The 15632-nt window shown below is 47.4% G+C and overlaps 1 protein-coding gene across 5 annotated transcripts in view; it reads left to right on the top strand.

Moving 5' to 3' along the window:
• Positions 1 to 15632, top strand: part of TRAPPC9 (trafficking protein particle complex subunit 9) — a 556901-nt gene that overhangs the window by 94073 nt on the left and 447196 nt on the right. For all 5 annotated transcript variants that reach the window (XM_082433781.1, XM_082433777.1, XM_082433780.1 and 2 more), the window contains 2 exons: positions 6651 to 6867; positions 15010 to 15153. In XM_082433781.1, the coding sequence (XP_082289907.1) occupies positions 6651 to 6867; positions 15010 to 15153 (361 nt within the window). The remainder of the gene's footprint in view (positions 1 to 6650; positions 6868 to 15009; positions 15154 to 15632) is intronic.

The following is a 15632-nucleotide window of genomic DNA, read 5'->3' as shown; positions in this document are numbered from 1 at the left end:
AGACTGTTAAATATGTGGGTCTGGGAGGCTCAGGTGAGAGAGAGGGTAGTGGGTGGAGGGGAGGGGAGAGAGACTTTACGATCATTTTGTATTTTGAACATATAAGAGAGAATGAGTAATAAGGCACACATGACTATCATCTAGGTTTAACATATTAACATTTTGCCATATTGACTGCAGAGGTTCTTGATTTTTAAAATAGAAATAAAGCAATGGAGTTAATGAACATCTTAGAGTTGATGTGTATGCTGCTCATATATATTTTGATACCTCATATGTTTATAACCACAATCTATAAAAAGTTAAATATTTTAGCATAAGAGTTCAGCACAGCGACTCGGAATACTCACTGCTGGGGCCTGAATCTGGCTTAGCCCCTTGGGTAAATCAGCCTCTCTGTGCCTTGGTTCCCTCTTCTGTGAAGGTTGTTAGTGCACCCCCCGGACCCTCCCCACAGCTAACTTCCTAGATGGGACACTGGGAGGGAGGCAGCTGAAGGGAGTGAGAAGTGGCAGCTGCCAGCCTAACCCGGAAGGGGAGACAAAAACAGAATCAAGCGAATAAACCGAGTACAAACAAATAAACCAAAAAGAGAAAAAAATCCCACAATGTTTGGAGCCACTTAGTGTACGGGAAACAACGCTCCGTGGGCTGAAAGCTGCTGAGCATGGCGGTATCACGGGTGGGAATGCGTCGTCAGGAAAGGGTTGAGAAAAGGTGTTTCGGTTTCCCTTGACGTTTCTGGTAAAGATGGGCAGGAAAAGTGAAAACTCACCACTTGACGGGGAAGCTTCAGTTTTATGGGAAACTGACCGAAGGGTGGAAACCAGCCGTCAGCAGTGCTGGCAAACGAACGGACATCTGGGTTGGATCCATCACTCACCACGATTTCCGGGTGACCTGCTGGGTGTGAGCTCTGAGCTGGGCAGTACGTGTGCAGGGATAACCAGGGTGTAATCCCTGGCTCTTAGGCTGCTGGTCCAAAGAGCAGCCCTGGGCACATGCAGACCTAGTGGGACAGCTCGGGATGCGGCCCGGGGACCTACTGTGCTGAGGGTGAGAGGAGGGCTCCCCTGAGGGGTTTCCCTGCAGAGAGCGGAAACAACCCACCTACAGGGGCTGAAGAGCCTCTGAGCGGGGACCAGGTGCGAAGGCGTGACCTGACTCGAGCACGGAGGGCTTGGGGAGCCGGAAGTCGTTTGGTGGCCTGAGCGGTTTTGTTGCTGAGGGACAGTGGACGGAAAAGGTGCTTAAAAGGCAGACCTGTTATAGGTCGTGAGTGAAAGTAAAGAAACGTGGACCTGTCAGGCAGGCACGAGAGAACCCTGTGGGTGTGGGGATCCCAGCGGGGGTGTCATGCTGGAGTGAGGAGCAGAGTCACGGGCTCGTGCGCAGACCCGGCTTTGCCAGTTATTAGCTGCGTGACCTTGAGCATAATCCTCCATATCTCTTGATATTTTCATCTGTAAAATGATGGAATAACAAACTCATGGTGATCAGGAGTAGTTTAGTTCAGCTGCTCTGTGTCTGGTCCTGTCTAGTGTTGCCCTGCAGTGACCCAGCAGCCGCTCTTCTACTCAGGCCAGAGGGTGTGGAGGGACATCTGGGGGGCGGGGGGATGCTTTTAAATTTAAAAGCATTTAAAAGCATGCTGAAGGACTGCAGGCAGTTTGGTGGAGGGCTGGGTGTGGGAGGGACTTGGAAGACTTAGTGTCCTAAGAATTGCTCGCCCTTACGGACCAGAGTTGGCTTTGCAAATTAATGTTGAACATTTAGGCTTTTGGCGAAGCTGTTTTCACAGGTGGGTATGTACACAACATATTTTATAAGATCAAATGCTTTTATTTCATGTGTGGGAATTTGCAGCTGTTGGGAACAGCCCCTTCTCTGTTGGCCTGGTCTTCATAGAACACTAGGGGTCAGCAGAGCCGCGCGGAGGGTAAGTGGCCCGCCTTGCTGCAGCGGGTGTGGGCCTTTCGAGTTCTCCCCAACTCGATGCTCTGCTGGAGTTGACTCATCTCCGTGTCTGGTTGCCAGCTGAGCAGACAGCAAAATAATGAGTTCTGGTGGGATTTTTCTTTCTTTAATTTTAATTTTTAGTTTTTAAATTAAAAAAATTTTTTAATTTTATTATTTTTTAATAGATCTTTATTGGAGTGTAATTGCTTCACAATACTGTGTTAGTTTCTGTTGTACCACAGAGTGAATCAGCCATATGCATACACATGTCCCCATATGCCCTCCCTCTTGAGCCTCCCTCCCCTCCTCCCTATCCCACCCCTCTGGGTCATTGCAAAGCACCAAGCTGATCTCCCTGTGCTATGCGGCTGCTTCCCTCTTCAGTAAGTGGTGCTGGGAAAACTGGACAGCTACATGTAAAAGAATGAAATTAGAACACTCCCTAACACCATACACAAAAATAAACTCAAAATGGATTAAACACCTAAAAATGTAAGACCAGACACTATAAAACTCTTAGAGGAAAACGTAGGAAAAACACTCTTTGACATAAACCACAGCAAAATCTTTTTTGACCCACCTCCTAGAGTAATGAAAATAAAAACAAAAATAAACAAATGAGACCTAATTAAACTTAAAAGCTTTTGCACAGCAAAGGAAAGCATAAACAAGACAAAAAGACAACCCTCAGAATGGGAGAAAATATTTGCAAATGAAACAACAGACAAAGGATTAATCTCCAAAATATACAAACAGCTTATGGAGCTTAATATCGAAAAAACAATCCAATCAAAAACTGGGCAGAAGACCTAAATAGACATTTCACCAAAGAAGACATACAGATAGCCAAGAGGCACATGAAAAGATGCTCAACATCACTAATCATTAGAGAAGTGCAAATCGAAACTACAATGAGATATCACCTCACACTGGTTAGAATGGCCATAATCAGAAAATCTACAAACAACAAATGCTCGAGAGGGTGTGGAGAAAAGGGAACCCTCTTGCACTCTTGGTGGGAATGTAAACTGATACAGCCACTACGGAGAACAGTATGGAGATTCCTTAAATAACTAAGAATTCCTTAAAAAACTAACTTCCTTAAAAAACTAACAGTATGGAGGTTCCTTAAAAAACTAAAAATAGAATTACCATATGACCCAGCAATCCCACTACTGGGCATATACCCTGAAAAAACCATAATTCAAAAAGACACTGGTGGGATTTTATAATGACAGTAACAAAGAGGGATCTATAGTTTTTCTGAACCAGGACAAAGTTTTGGTTCTTGATCAAGTGTGTTCCATTGTAGAATTGATGAGTTGTGTCTATTCTGGGACTGATTTAGGCTAATCTGGAAACTTTGAAAGGAACCAAGATGGAATTATTGCAGGTGCCTTCTGCCTTAAGAAGCCCTGTGCAAATGTAAAAAATGAAAAAGAATACGTTTGGATCTAGTGGTATTGGGAAGGGTTTCTGCACGTTGCAGGAGCATTCAAGGCAGAACATTGTGAGCAGGAACATGGATCCACCTGTCTTGTCTTTAGTTGTTTACGAGAGTAGTTTATGGTAATTAGCACTGACAAACGGCTGCACGCATTGCATTTAACAGCTGGCTGTCTGCAGATTTGTCTATCGAACACGTAGATTTCACAGGCACGTGGTCAGGTAGAAGTGAGAGAGAAGGAACGCGAACCTTGGCAGCCCAGATTCAAGTTTCAATCACCATTTCTTCTCCGTGTGACCTTGGACTGGAATGTAGCCTCCCTTAGCCTGTTAGTGAATCTGTAAAATGGGAATGATAATATTCACTTCTTCCTGGATTTGTTGTAAGTTGTACCAATAAATAGTATTATAACACATGTAGAGCACTTCACACACTGCTTGGCACTAAGAAAGCGTTCACTGTCTGCCCCACTGGTGATGTGTCAGAGCAATAAAGGCAGCTCGTGTTTGTTGGACCACTAGCAGACACTTGACTAGGTTGTGAATTTGGTTATTTCCTTTAACCTTTGTAACTCTGGGTGCTAAGTGCGTTTATTCCTGTTGATAGAAGAGGAGCCTCAGGGTAAAGAAGATTTTGTAATTTGTCCCAAGTCAGACCATAACTTCGGGTGCAGGGGCCTAGTTAAAGCATGCTTGTTTGGGTTTTCCCTTCTGTACGTTCTGTACTGGAGGCCAGGTGCTAGGCCCTGGGCCCACTGTCTTGTAGCCCGAGAATATTCAGCACGCAGCCAAGCAGACAGGGTCCTGTGCTGCTTGAGCAAAACATCCGGAGGGAGACACAGGTGCTAAATAGATAAATGTAAAAACAAATGACTACAAAATGTGATCAGCTCTGTAGAGGAAAAGAACATGCCTTGCCCTGCAAAGCTGCGGAATTTTCTAGTCGGTGCTGCTCTGGTGGTATTAATCTCAGTAAAACAAGTTCTGTACAAAGACAAAACGGCAAAGCATCTGTTCTCAGGTAAACTAAAACCCGCTGATAATACTTACTACTAATTAAGCAGCCAGCTTGTTGCCGGCACTTACCTAGGGGTAAAAAGATTGCGGCCATAATCATCACGGCAACTGTGCTCACTGGTTTTATTGAACCCAGTTTTAGAGGTGAGGAAATCGAGGCTGGGGCGTTTGCTGCGTGCCCGTGATCACCTTGTGAATGCTACCACTGGTCTTCAGATCTAGTTTACCGTGGCTCCAAAGTCTGAGCTCTGTGAACTGCGTCGTGTAGCTTCCCCCCAAACAACCCAGATGACTGAAATTAATTTTCTTCAGTAGTAGGAAATGTAAGTGACCATAAGAGAAAGAGGTCATAAGGAATTTTTCGGAAATCTAGAGAAAAGCCCAGCACTTTACCAGCTGTGGGAGCGTGCTCTAGGACAAGTGTATATTCAACCCAGCACTCGGCACCTCCTGCAGATATGATGTTCAGGAATGACTGAGCCATTTGATAACATTTTGGCTCATGACACTGTTGGTTAGAACCTGCGGCCTCTTTGTCCCTGGTTAATTTTCTCTTCAAAGCCATTTACATGTCCTGCCGGCTACTCCACTCAGATGTAAGAATAGCCTCTTTAAACTTCTTGATGCAGTTCCTTAATGAAGCTTGTTGCTAAGGAAACCTAGCAAAAGCCCGGTAGATATGCATATAATAATGTTAACCTCAGAACTTTGTCAGTTTAAACTCAGAATCAGAGGGATGGGAGATTCAGGAAAGGCTTTCTGAGATAGAAGGGGGAAAGTGTAAGGATGCAGCCCAGGTTAGACAGAAACATCTCGGTCCTAGCCGGCAGGGTGCCTGGCTTTCAGGATGGTGTGTGGGGAATGCAGAGCTCTCACAAAGAAACGGTTGGATGGGAAGGGAGGAAAGTCAAGTTCTTTATTGGAGAAGGAAAAAGAGAGACGGAACTGAAAACTTACTGGTTGAACGGGAGTCTGGAATATGGCTTGATGTCCCTGCATTTAGGAGAGAGGAGTTTTGTGGGGACCACCGTAGGAAGGAATCTCTCTTGGTGGGAAGCCAATGCAGCAGAGAAATGGGCAGATCCAGGGGGCCCCAGCTGGGTGAGCTGCCCACCAAGCCAAGGTGTGGGGCTGCCTCCATCCTTAATCTGGAGCTTCAGGCCTGGGTTTGCAGCCCAGCACAGTGATGAGAGAGGGAGAGGGCTGGCGGGAAAGGCAAGGCAGAGGCCGGGACACGGGCTGCGGGCATGTGCTTGTCGCATTTAACGTGGGGGGTCTGAGAATGATGCTCGATGGTGAGAAGGATGGTTTGGATTTTCTGCATGGGACGCGCCAGCAGCTGACGCAGATGTTTATCCCACAGGCGTTATGGCTCCTGTAGCTCATCATCTTTTACTTTTTGCTTCAGCTGCCAGGGATCTTAGAGCTGAATCTATAGGTGGCCTCTGTTAATTACCCCTACCTCATGGTGTTCATTTTTGTGACTTCACCTGCCCCTTGTTTCATTTAAGTATTAAATCCCCATTTTTGACGTTCATTTTTGTTTTTTTGTTTTTATTGTTGTTGTGTTTAAAAAATTGATTTAGATCCTCGTTTAGAATGAGGCCGAAAGGAAATAAATGTGTACACAGACTATATCACAGACACGGCTTTTAAAAATTCTAAGGTGTTTACCTAGTAGTTACGTTGCTGGCATGTAGTCGTGATTAAACAGAAGTTGTTATTACTACATCATGGTGGGGTGGTTGGGAAAATACGGTTAGGTTGTAGATGAAAGAAAAATTTTTGTAAGCCATGAAGTCTTAATTTAAGTCCAAGTTAGGTGTGGTTATTATTAACAGTTCTTTGTCTAGTTACCTGGTTCTATATATTTTGTGTTTTGAGAAGTTAATGTATTTGATGAAAGTTCCTGCCCAAGTTCCAGTGTCTTTCCCTGTCTCTTTCCCTTCTCTGCATCTTATGTGCTAGGTAGCAGATACCTTTGTTCCGGAGAATATGGGCCTTCTTAGCAAAAGGACGGGGTGAGCTTGGCGAGGTGGGGCTCAGAGACAGCCCTGGAGCTTCCGTGTCGGTGTTTCTCTGGTTCCTGCCCTATCAGTGCACTAACTCAGCTTCCCTTTTCCTTCACGTTTCATTGGGCCTCTGTTTTATGAAAAAGCCTTTTTATGTTTCCTTTTTCACTTGTAAGGTTCTTTCACATGCTTTTCACTCTCCTCTGTGTGCTTCAGCTCTCTGAGGAGGAGAAGATCCAGCGGTACAGCGTCCTCTCTGAGCTCTACGAGTTGATCGGCTTCCACCGCAAGTCCGCCTTCTTCAAGCGCGTGGCCGCCATGCAGTGCGTGGCCCCGAGCATCTCAGAGCCTGGCTGGAGGGCCTGCTACAAACTCCTCCTCGAGACGCTTCCTGGCTACAGTCTGTCGCTGGATCCGCAAGACTTCAACAAAGGTACTAGAGCTGAAAGTTGCTTCAGTCCAATTAATGGTGCGTCCAATTAATGGGCCCTGCTCTGCCTGTCGGACCCGATGACTGGTGATAGCGTGCAAAGGTGACTAAGCTCTCCTGCACTTGGGTACTTTTGATAGATTACAACAGAACGGTAACGGTGCTCTGCATGGGGGCTGGCATTCTTAAATCTGTGTGCCGGTTGGAAATCTCCCCTGAGCTCACTGACGTGTGTCATCCTTGAAACATCTTAAATACCTAATGAATCCTACTTACCTCATGTGATTTAGCCAATTAGCAAAAATCAACCAATCTAGAATAAATCCTGGGGTATATGTGTACAAATACAGGCATGCATTTGGTGATAAATCCTTATCCTGCAATGTTAATGCAGGGTAGTACATGTTAAACATAAGCTCTGAGTCTAATAACAAGTGTACACAAGTGTGGTGCTCAGTGTCAGGCAAAGGGTGATTAGCAGGAGAAAAAAAATCGTTGATGACCGTTTTAGGCAGGACATGCAGAGCACTTTCCCCCAGCTCACGTCCAGAGCCAGCAGGCCTGGCCTTCTAGATGGGGAGAGAACTGAGGGGCCGTCTCCGTTCTCGTCCCACCAGGGCAAAGACAGTCCTCTGGCACGTGTTTTATGTGGTCATGTGTGCTGACCTGAGGAGCCCACGGTCCGAATGATAAGTCCGTTCTGCTCTTGGGTAGTTCTAATTACTAGGGCTCTCCCTGAAAGAATGAAGAATCCCCTTCCTGCTTGCGTCACCTCCCGGGGACGGTGTGTCCGCTTTCCCTTTGTGTCCACCTCCTCAATAATGATTTGTCGCGCTCTTGCCTGGTGCCATGGGATGTGTGAGGTGAGCGAGTGAAGCAGTGGGAAGAGGACAGCTCCTGCCCTCCAACGTACAAACAAGCAGTTCTCGCATGTGTCAACCTTCCAGGTATTTGCAGAGAGCTCTCGGGTCCTTCCAGAGCCTTCTTCTCCTCCTTCTCCGTTGCCTAGGTGGTTCTTGATGAATTACTCCGTCTGGACTTCCCCCCATTCTGACCTTCTCCCCAAAGCATCACTTACATTTGATAGAATCATATGCTCAGGATGAATTCTGATTAGCGCAGAGCAAGGAGTTGGCAAACTTTTTCTGTCAGGGGGGCCAGGGAGTAAACATTTCAGGCTCTGGGAGCCCTCTGGCCTCTGTTGCAGCTCCTTGGCTCTGCTGCTGAGGTGTGAGAACAGCCAGGGATGAAATGTCCGCCGACAAAGCTTTACTTACGGCACGGGTGGGGCCGGGTTCGGTGTGCGGACTGTAGTTTGCCATAGCCCTGGCTCAGAGCACAGCGATATCTGAGATCACTTTGGGGGGCCCAGATTACTTAAAAAATTTTTTCCAAAGTGTTTTCCAAAATCATTTAAAAGGTGGGACCTGGGGTTTGGAAGAGCAGAGGGAGATTGAGTGAGCAGCATGACAGGTGGCCTTTGAGGAGTGGAGGGAAGCTGAGACAGGACACAGTCCTTCATTAGCCCCTGCCTCCTGTAGAGGCCAGAGACCTGCTGCTGGGGGCTTGGCATGTGAGCACACGTGCTCGGGAGGTGTTGATAGGAACGGGGCAGCCTGGATTTTGGGCTTTAGATGTCCTGCCTCTCTGCAGCCACAGGGGGAGGATTGGTGGGCCCAGTGCTGATCGGGGGCAGTCTGCATACTTTTCCTGTTTATGTAGCATTCCCTTCCTAAAGCCATCTCACATAATAGAGCCTGGTCACATGACCTTGCCTGGTCTCCCTCATCCTCAACCCTTGCTGTTGATTTTTTTTAAAAGTTAAACAAGGGGCTTGACGTTTGTCTCTGCTGGATAGCGTCGCTGATGGGGCTCGTACTGTTGATGGAGTGATTTTGAACCTGAACTCTGTCCCTGCCTTCTGTCCCAGCCATTGGTGATGGTATTAAGTGCAAGGGGTCACGGGTAGAACTGGGGACCCTCTCTAGGAGGTCTTGCTATTAGCAGATGTTTCTTGGCTCTTGCTTTGTGCTGGACGCCGTGCCACATGTTGAGGGTAAACGCATGGACACTCAGCCACGTCTGAATTCATTCAGTGGCACTTGCTTCCAGATCTTTCACCATCTCACCCAAACAGAGATCACGACGAATTTTTTTCATCTGCCATGTCATCTGCTCTTCCTTTCTCTAATTCCTTTTTCCTCTGTGTTCCCCCAAGAGATGGGATGGAATGTAAGGTTTGCTGAGCACTTGTTCATGACTGGCCCTTTTGGGTAGACTGTGAGTTCTGGGTAAATTAGTACTGGTGGTCCTGTGATTTCAGCCCCAGTGTCTCTCTGCTGCAGACAAGAACCTCAGGGCAGTGGCAGTCAGCTGCTTCCCAGAGACCATTTTAATTTCTTCCTGGCCTCTCTTGTGGGCCTCTAACTGGCCTCTAAGGGCTGCTTCTACTCTCTCTGGACAGCTTTGCCCCAGCTGTGGTCACAGGACTGTCCTTAGTGTCCTGAAACACCGAGACCATGTGGTGTTTAACTGAAAGTCATCTTGGAGCCTGAGGACTAAAGGGACTCACAGCCAGAAATGAGAACCTTCTGATGGGACCCGTCCCTGCAGATGGGAGCCCTTGGCTGGCCTTCTGCGTGAGCTCTTTGCCCTGGGCTCCCAGCCTGTCACCTCTTGCTGGGGGGGGTGGGGTGGGGGGGTCGGGGAGGGAGAGGGTGTGTGCAGTGAGGCCCGAGCATATTTGTTTGCAAAAGTCTCACATGACTCTGAGAAGACTGATCTAGCTCCTACCCTCTCTTTACAGATGGGAAATTGGGATCCAGAGGGGAGGGTGGGCTCCACTTGGTGTTGTTTCTGCTGGGAGCTCTCATTGCTAATGGAGTCAGGAAGGGCATCCTGAGAGGGAGGCTGTAGGTCCAGGTGACCCTGGAGGGCAGAGGACAGTTAGGGAAAGAGAGGACAGGTGTGATGCGTGATTCGGGAGGTGCTGGATTTGGGGCGCCAAGGTCAGGCCGAGCCAGGATGAGGGATTCGGGGTGCAGGTCACGTTTGCCATCGCCCTTGCGTCTGGTGTTGCACAGGGAGCTCTCCCGGGACACAGCCAAGTGAGGAAAGCGGGGAAGAGACCACGGGGCTTGCAGGGGAGCTTGGCTCCCGGACCCTCACTGGTCTGCGTTTACTTTGCTCGTCTCCACGGAGTGAGCGGCCGCGTTCCGGGGAGGCCCCTTCTGAATTCCCGGGCTGTGTAGCCGCTCCGCAGTCTAGCTGTGAGCACTCCTGCGCTTCCTGGGGGAGAGGGCAGAGAGTGCAAACCGGACATTACTCGCAGAGCTGTTCCGCGTGCCCAGGCTGTGCCCTCAGGGTGGAGGCGCCGGCAGCTGAAAGGCTCTCCTGACACGGCTGGCGGCTTCCCTTCTCGGCTCCACTCAGCCCTTAATGGCGGAAGATGAACAACAGCAAAGGAGCCCCTGGGTGGCGCTGGCGCGGCAGGGTGTCTACGTGTGTCCACACGCGAGTCACGGGAAGTGGTTTCACCAGTACGCCCGTTTACCTAGGAGCTCGGACGGTGCTTATTCTTCTTCTAAATGGAAATCATGTGATAATGGATTTTTATCACGTCCCTCCTACCACCACACTTTCCCCTGTGTGATCTTATTATGATTATCTTTTAAGTAGACTTCATTAGAGCAGTTTTAGGTTCACAGCAAAATTGAGCATAGGTATTTCCCACATACCCCCGTCCCCCTGCCCACCCCCGGCCTCCTCCTCATCAACATCCCCGCCGGGGTGGTGCATTTGTTACAGTGGATGAATCTACACTGACACATCGTCACCCAGAATCCATAGTTTACGTTAGGATTTATTCTGGGCGGTGTCCGTTCTGTGGTGTTGTTTTTTGTTTTTTTTGCCATTACCACACTGTCTTGATTTTTGTAGCTTTACAGTACATTTTGAAGTCAGGGATGTCTTTATTTCTTTAAAAAGTTGTCCTTGTATTTCCCAGTATTTTAAATGACAAACATAGAGCAGCTTCCTTGCCCGGTAGGGTCAGTGCCTGGGAGTGTTGCCTGCACAAGGGCGCTGCCCTGGGTGTGGGCGAGGCCCGGAACCCAGAGCCAGCTGCTCAGGCCCAGCTGTGTCCCTGGCCCAGGGCTGGAGGGTCAGGGGATGGAGCACCTCGTCTGCTTCACGTGGTCTTTCTTCCAGCACACCTTGCACTTGCACTTGCCTTATGCTGCTTGTGGCCTCGGGGAGAACGGTTTCATACGTGTACCGTCATTTCTCACGGCTTGGTGAGTGGGTGCAGTGGGCCCTGTACCGCACTTGAGGGAACAGAGAACCTCCTTGGGGAGGTTAAATGCTACTCCTGAGGTCGAACAGCTAGTGAGAGGGTGACACCATTACCGACTGGCTGCGTGGCCCCCGTCAAGTCCTCTGTCTCTCATCTGTACAGGGAGGCTGCTTTTACTGTTTCACGGGAAGGTTGTTATAAGGACTGAGTGAGTCAGTCCCTAGAATGTGCTAGGGCAGTGCTCAGCAGATACTGTCAGGTGAGGTCAAATTCCATCCGTCCCTCTGAGGCCACGTGGAGGCTGGAATAAAGTGCCCTGAGGGCCAGTGCTTCGGGCCTGGCTCCATCGGGAAGGAGTGCGTGCTGGTGGGGTGGCCCCCTGCCTTGGCCTTGGTAGCAGTGGTTGAAGTTAAGGGCAAAATAGCTGGACAAGCCCTAGAAGCTTTCGGGGTTTACATTGGAAAGGCTGAGAGTTGCTGGTGTGAGAGACGAGATGAGACCTCCAGGCCTGTGGAGGGGACAGTTGAGCATGCAGGCTCCGTTAGGCCGTACGCGGGACAAATTTCGTGGGGTGAGTTAGTGTCTGGGAAGGGGGTGTTTTGAGCGGTCACACTGTTGCTCTGCAGAGAGATGGGAAGGGGGATTGAGTTTCCATGTGCGTGGGACTGGGATCCCTGTTAGTGTGCTTCTGAGAGACTTCTGGAAAGATCGCAGTTGCTTTCCAGTGACCCCTTTTGTATCCCTCGAACATAACTGCAGGCTGGCTCCAGAGTAAATGCGAGCCTCCTGGGCTTTACGCAGTTACACTGGGCTGGCCTCAGCCTTTTCTTTCCGTGCTGGGCCAGTTGTACACGCCATCCAGGTGTCCACTGCTGGGTCTCCTCCCGGCTCTTGCGTCCTCAGGAATGCTCTTCCCTGCCCTTCACCGCTGCACCCCAGGCATCCTTCCGGTCTCCGCTGAGTGTCAGCTCTTCAAGAGGTCCCCCGTCGTCTCTCCACCTAAATGCAGTCCTTTTATTTCTCTCTTTCACGTACTCCTGTTCTTTCTAAACAGCATTTCCCATAATTTGTAAGTACATTAAAAAAACTGGGCAGTGACTTAGCTTCCCCCCCGCCCCCCGCCACCAGGCTGTGTGCCCTGTGAGAGCAGAGACCCTGCCTCTCCCTGTGTCCCCTTGCTGGCACACAGCAGGCGTGCCTGTAAATACGTGTAACGTATGCCCAAACCTGATGAGCAGCTACGTGACATGTGCTCATTGCCATTTATTGAATAGAGTTTGTTTCTTGATCTTAATTTTTAAATCACATGGATGAAACATGTTTCTTTTGAAAAATGAAACAGATAAGCACACCTCCATGTGATTTGACACTTTTTACTTAGCCTTCTGTTTCGGGAGGGGACATTCACCATCATTTTGTGAAAGAGGTGGGGAGGTAAGGTAAGAGATCAAATAAGGTAAAAATGATAAATGGCAGCTGGCTGTATTTTTAATAAGAAATAAAAGTTACTTTAAACCCCATCTCCACTGTTGCTCTGGACTACTTTAAACATTTCTCAGAGAATTAAATGGAATTCTACTAAATCCCTGTACCTGTGAATAAAAGGGAAATTGTCTGTATTCTCAGGACCTGAAATGTATTTTTATCTGTTTGTGGAAATGAACATTTTCCCTAGCTGGTTATGAAAAGTCGAGGTAGGAACACAGAAGTATACTGTGTGTGTATTTGCCAGCTTAACGGGCTACTTATTATCACTTTAATCTTACTTGTGTTCCTATATATGAAGATTTTTTGATCATACCTTTTGCTTAGCCTTCTCCTGAACGAGAGATTAAATTTTCCCCAGGAACTGTTATGAAAGAGAGAGGCAAGGCACATGAATTTGCTAAAAGGCAGTAGTTGATGTAATAAACTCTCACATTGCTGAACTTTTTGAATACAAGAGTGTTGAAAATTTTATCACTGGCTCATATACTGCAAATCTGTCTTAAGAATAAAAAGATTCAGATTTTATAGGAGGAGCAGTTTGAATCACATAGAAATTATGATTTGTACACTATTTGGTGTTAAGAAAATTTATACTCAGTCTTACCGTAATTGCCTGTGGTAGGAACTGGATCCTTATGTATTAAAAAAAAATCTGCAGAGTGATATATGCCCCATTCTTGGTATGGTGGGGTGGAGATTAGTTAGGTCAGGTCATTTAGAATTCTGGGCTAGGTTAGTCATGACATTGATTTCAGCCTTGTCATCCTTTTCAGAATCTCTTATTTTGTTTTGGCCTTTGGTCTTTTGACAACGTGGAAATACTGCAGGGACTTGTCCTTCCCTCCTCTCCTGTCATTTTATGAAAAGATTTCTGTAAGGTAAAACTAGTAGGATATCAAGGTTTTTGTGTGTGGTAGGTTTGGTCAGCTCTAAGAATTTCAATTCATAATTATTAGTAATTGTTATTGTGTTAACAGTTTAAAAATTATTATGAAATAATTTAAATATACACAAATCAGAGAGAATAGTACAATAGCCCATCACCCAGATTAAGTAATTAATACGATTTTGCCATATCTGGCTTTATTCAGACCTTTCTTTTTATTTGTTCTTTGTTGAAATATTTTACAGCAAATCCCAGAAATCATGTCATTTTACCCTATATACTTAAGTAGGCATGTCTGAAAAACAGGGGCTTTTTCTTTCATCAGGCTTTCAACTTGACCCACGAGCCTGTTAAGGACCAGGCATCTAACTAGGCAGTAAGGATATTTGGGTGAATGAGACACCATCCTGGCTCCCAAGGAAATTAAGGACTGATGGAAGAAACAAAGACACTAGCTTACAGATGCCTCACTGTATGTGCCCGATAATGCCTATGGGACAAGATTTGTGCAGGATTCAGTGGAAATTCACAAAAGGGACTGGCCAGCCTTGTAGGGTGGGCAGTGAGAGAGACGGTCAGTAGGCCTATGAGAGGAGGAATCCTTTGGTCAGAGTCTTAAATCCTTTCCCCCAACCTTTCTACCAACCCCCCAGGGCCCCTGGGCACACAGCACTGGGTGGTAACTGTTTTGAGCCCTGTTTCCACATCTTCATGAAGAATTTTAAGGTGGAAAATATTTAAAAGCAGTAACTGTTGCCAAAAGGGACTTGGAATAAATACCTCTAAAATCCCGTGATCTTAAAAAAATACTTTTCGATGGCTGTGCAACCGATTCCTTCCACCTCTAATTTCAGACACGCTAAGTTATGTTGGAGGGAGCAGCCACAGTTTTGTTGGTAACCTTTTTTCTAATTTAGCTTTCTGCTTTTCTGTTCTTATACTTTAGAGAAGTGCTGTGCTTTTTAATTGTATGGCCTTGGTTGTTGATAATGAAGGCTCATCAGATATCAGTATTTTCTTGAAAAAAAAAAGTATGCTGTAACTCAAATACATGCCATTGAAAACATAATCTTTTGTCATAACCTTATTATAAGTATTTCAAAGTGGGTTATTTTAAAAATTGTGCCTTTGCAGAAGAGAGAAAATATTGGGTTGGCCAAAAAGTTCGTTTGGGTCTTTCTCTAACATCTTGTGGAAAAACCCGAATGAACTTTTTGGCCAAACCCATATAATATAAAACATTTTTTAAAAACAAAAAAACCAAAAAAACATGTGAACAAGCATATCACGTGAGTGTTCTTCTCCAGGATAAACACAGGGGAAATGCTTTGGTTGCCCTTTGCGCGTGGTGGTTGAGGCATTATCTTGAAATCACGAGTTTTACACGTTAGACATGGCTACAGAGGGCTCATGTGTTGGCCCTGCTGCCAGTGCCCCCCTGAAGCCCTGCTCTGATGCTCTGTGTCTTCTGTCGCAGGCACGCACCGAGGCTGGGCTGCCGTCCAGATGCGTCTCCTTCACGAGTTGGTCTACGCGTCCCGGAGGATGGGGAACCCTGCTCTCTCTGTCAGGCACTTGTCCTTCCTGCTACAGACCATGCTGGATTTCTTGTCAGATCAAGGTGAGTGGATTCAAACTCCAGTTTTCTCCCAGGAAAGACGAATGAGTGCACTCTTGGTGCTGGCCCCCATCCACACCGGCCCAGGATCGGGTGGGTGGTGGGTGCCTCCGGCGCCCCATCCTCCATGCCCTCACCTCCCTGGGCCCCTCTCAACACAAACTACTGGCCCTTCTCGCTGCTCTCAGCCTCCGGCATGGGCTCCCCTTGCCTTTGCCTACGTTTTATAAAATGTAAGTGTCAAAGTGTAACATTTATATGCAGAAGTGCACGATTCACAAGAACACTGCTCAGTGAGTTTTCACAAAGTGACCACGTGGTACCCGGCACCCAGGTCGGACACAAGACCAGAACCCCAAACGCCTTTGTGCCCCTTTTGGTCACTGCTCCCCTCGCGGGCAGCATCTGTCTTGACTTTCTGAGGGATCGTGCATATCTTTGCCCACACGTCAGGGCAACTTTCTTCTAGGTCCTTGCCTCCG

The sequence above is a fragment of the Balaenoptera physalus genome (assembly GCF_965194825.1).
Source record: "Balaenoptera physalus genome assembly, chromosome: 17".
Taxonomy (NCBI): domain Eukaryota; kingdom Metazoa; phylum Chordata; class Mammalia; order Artiodactyla; family Balaenopteridae; genus Balaenoptera; species Balaenoptera physalus.
This window is presented reverse-complemented; position numbering and strand designations above follow the sequence as displayed.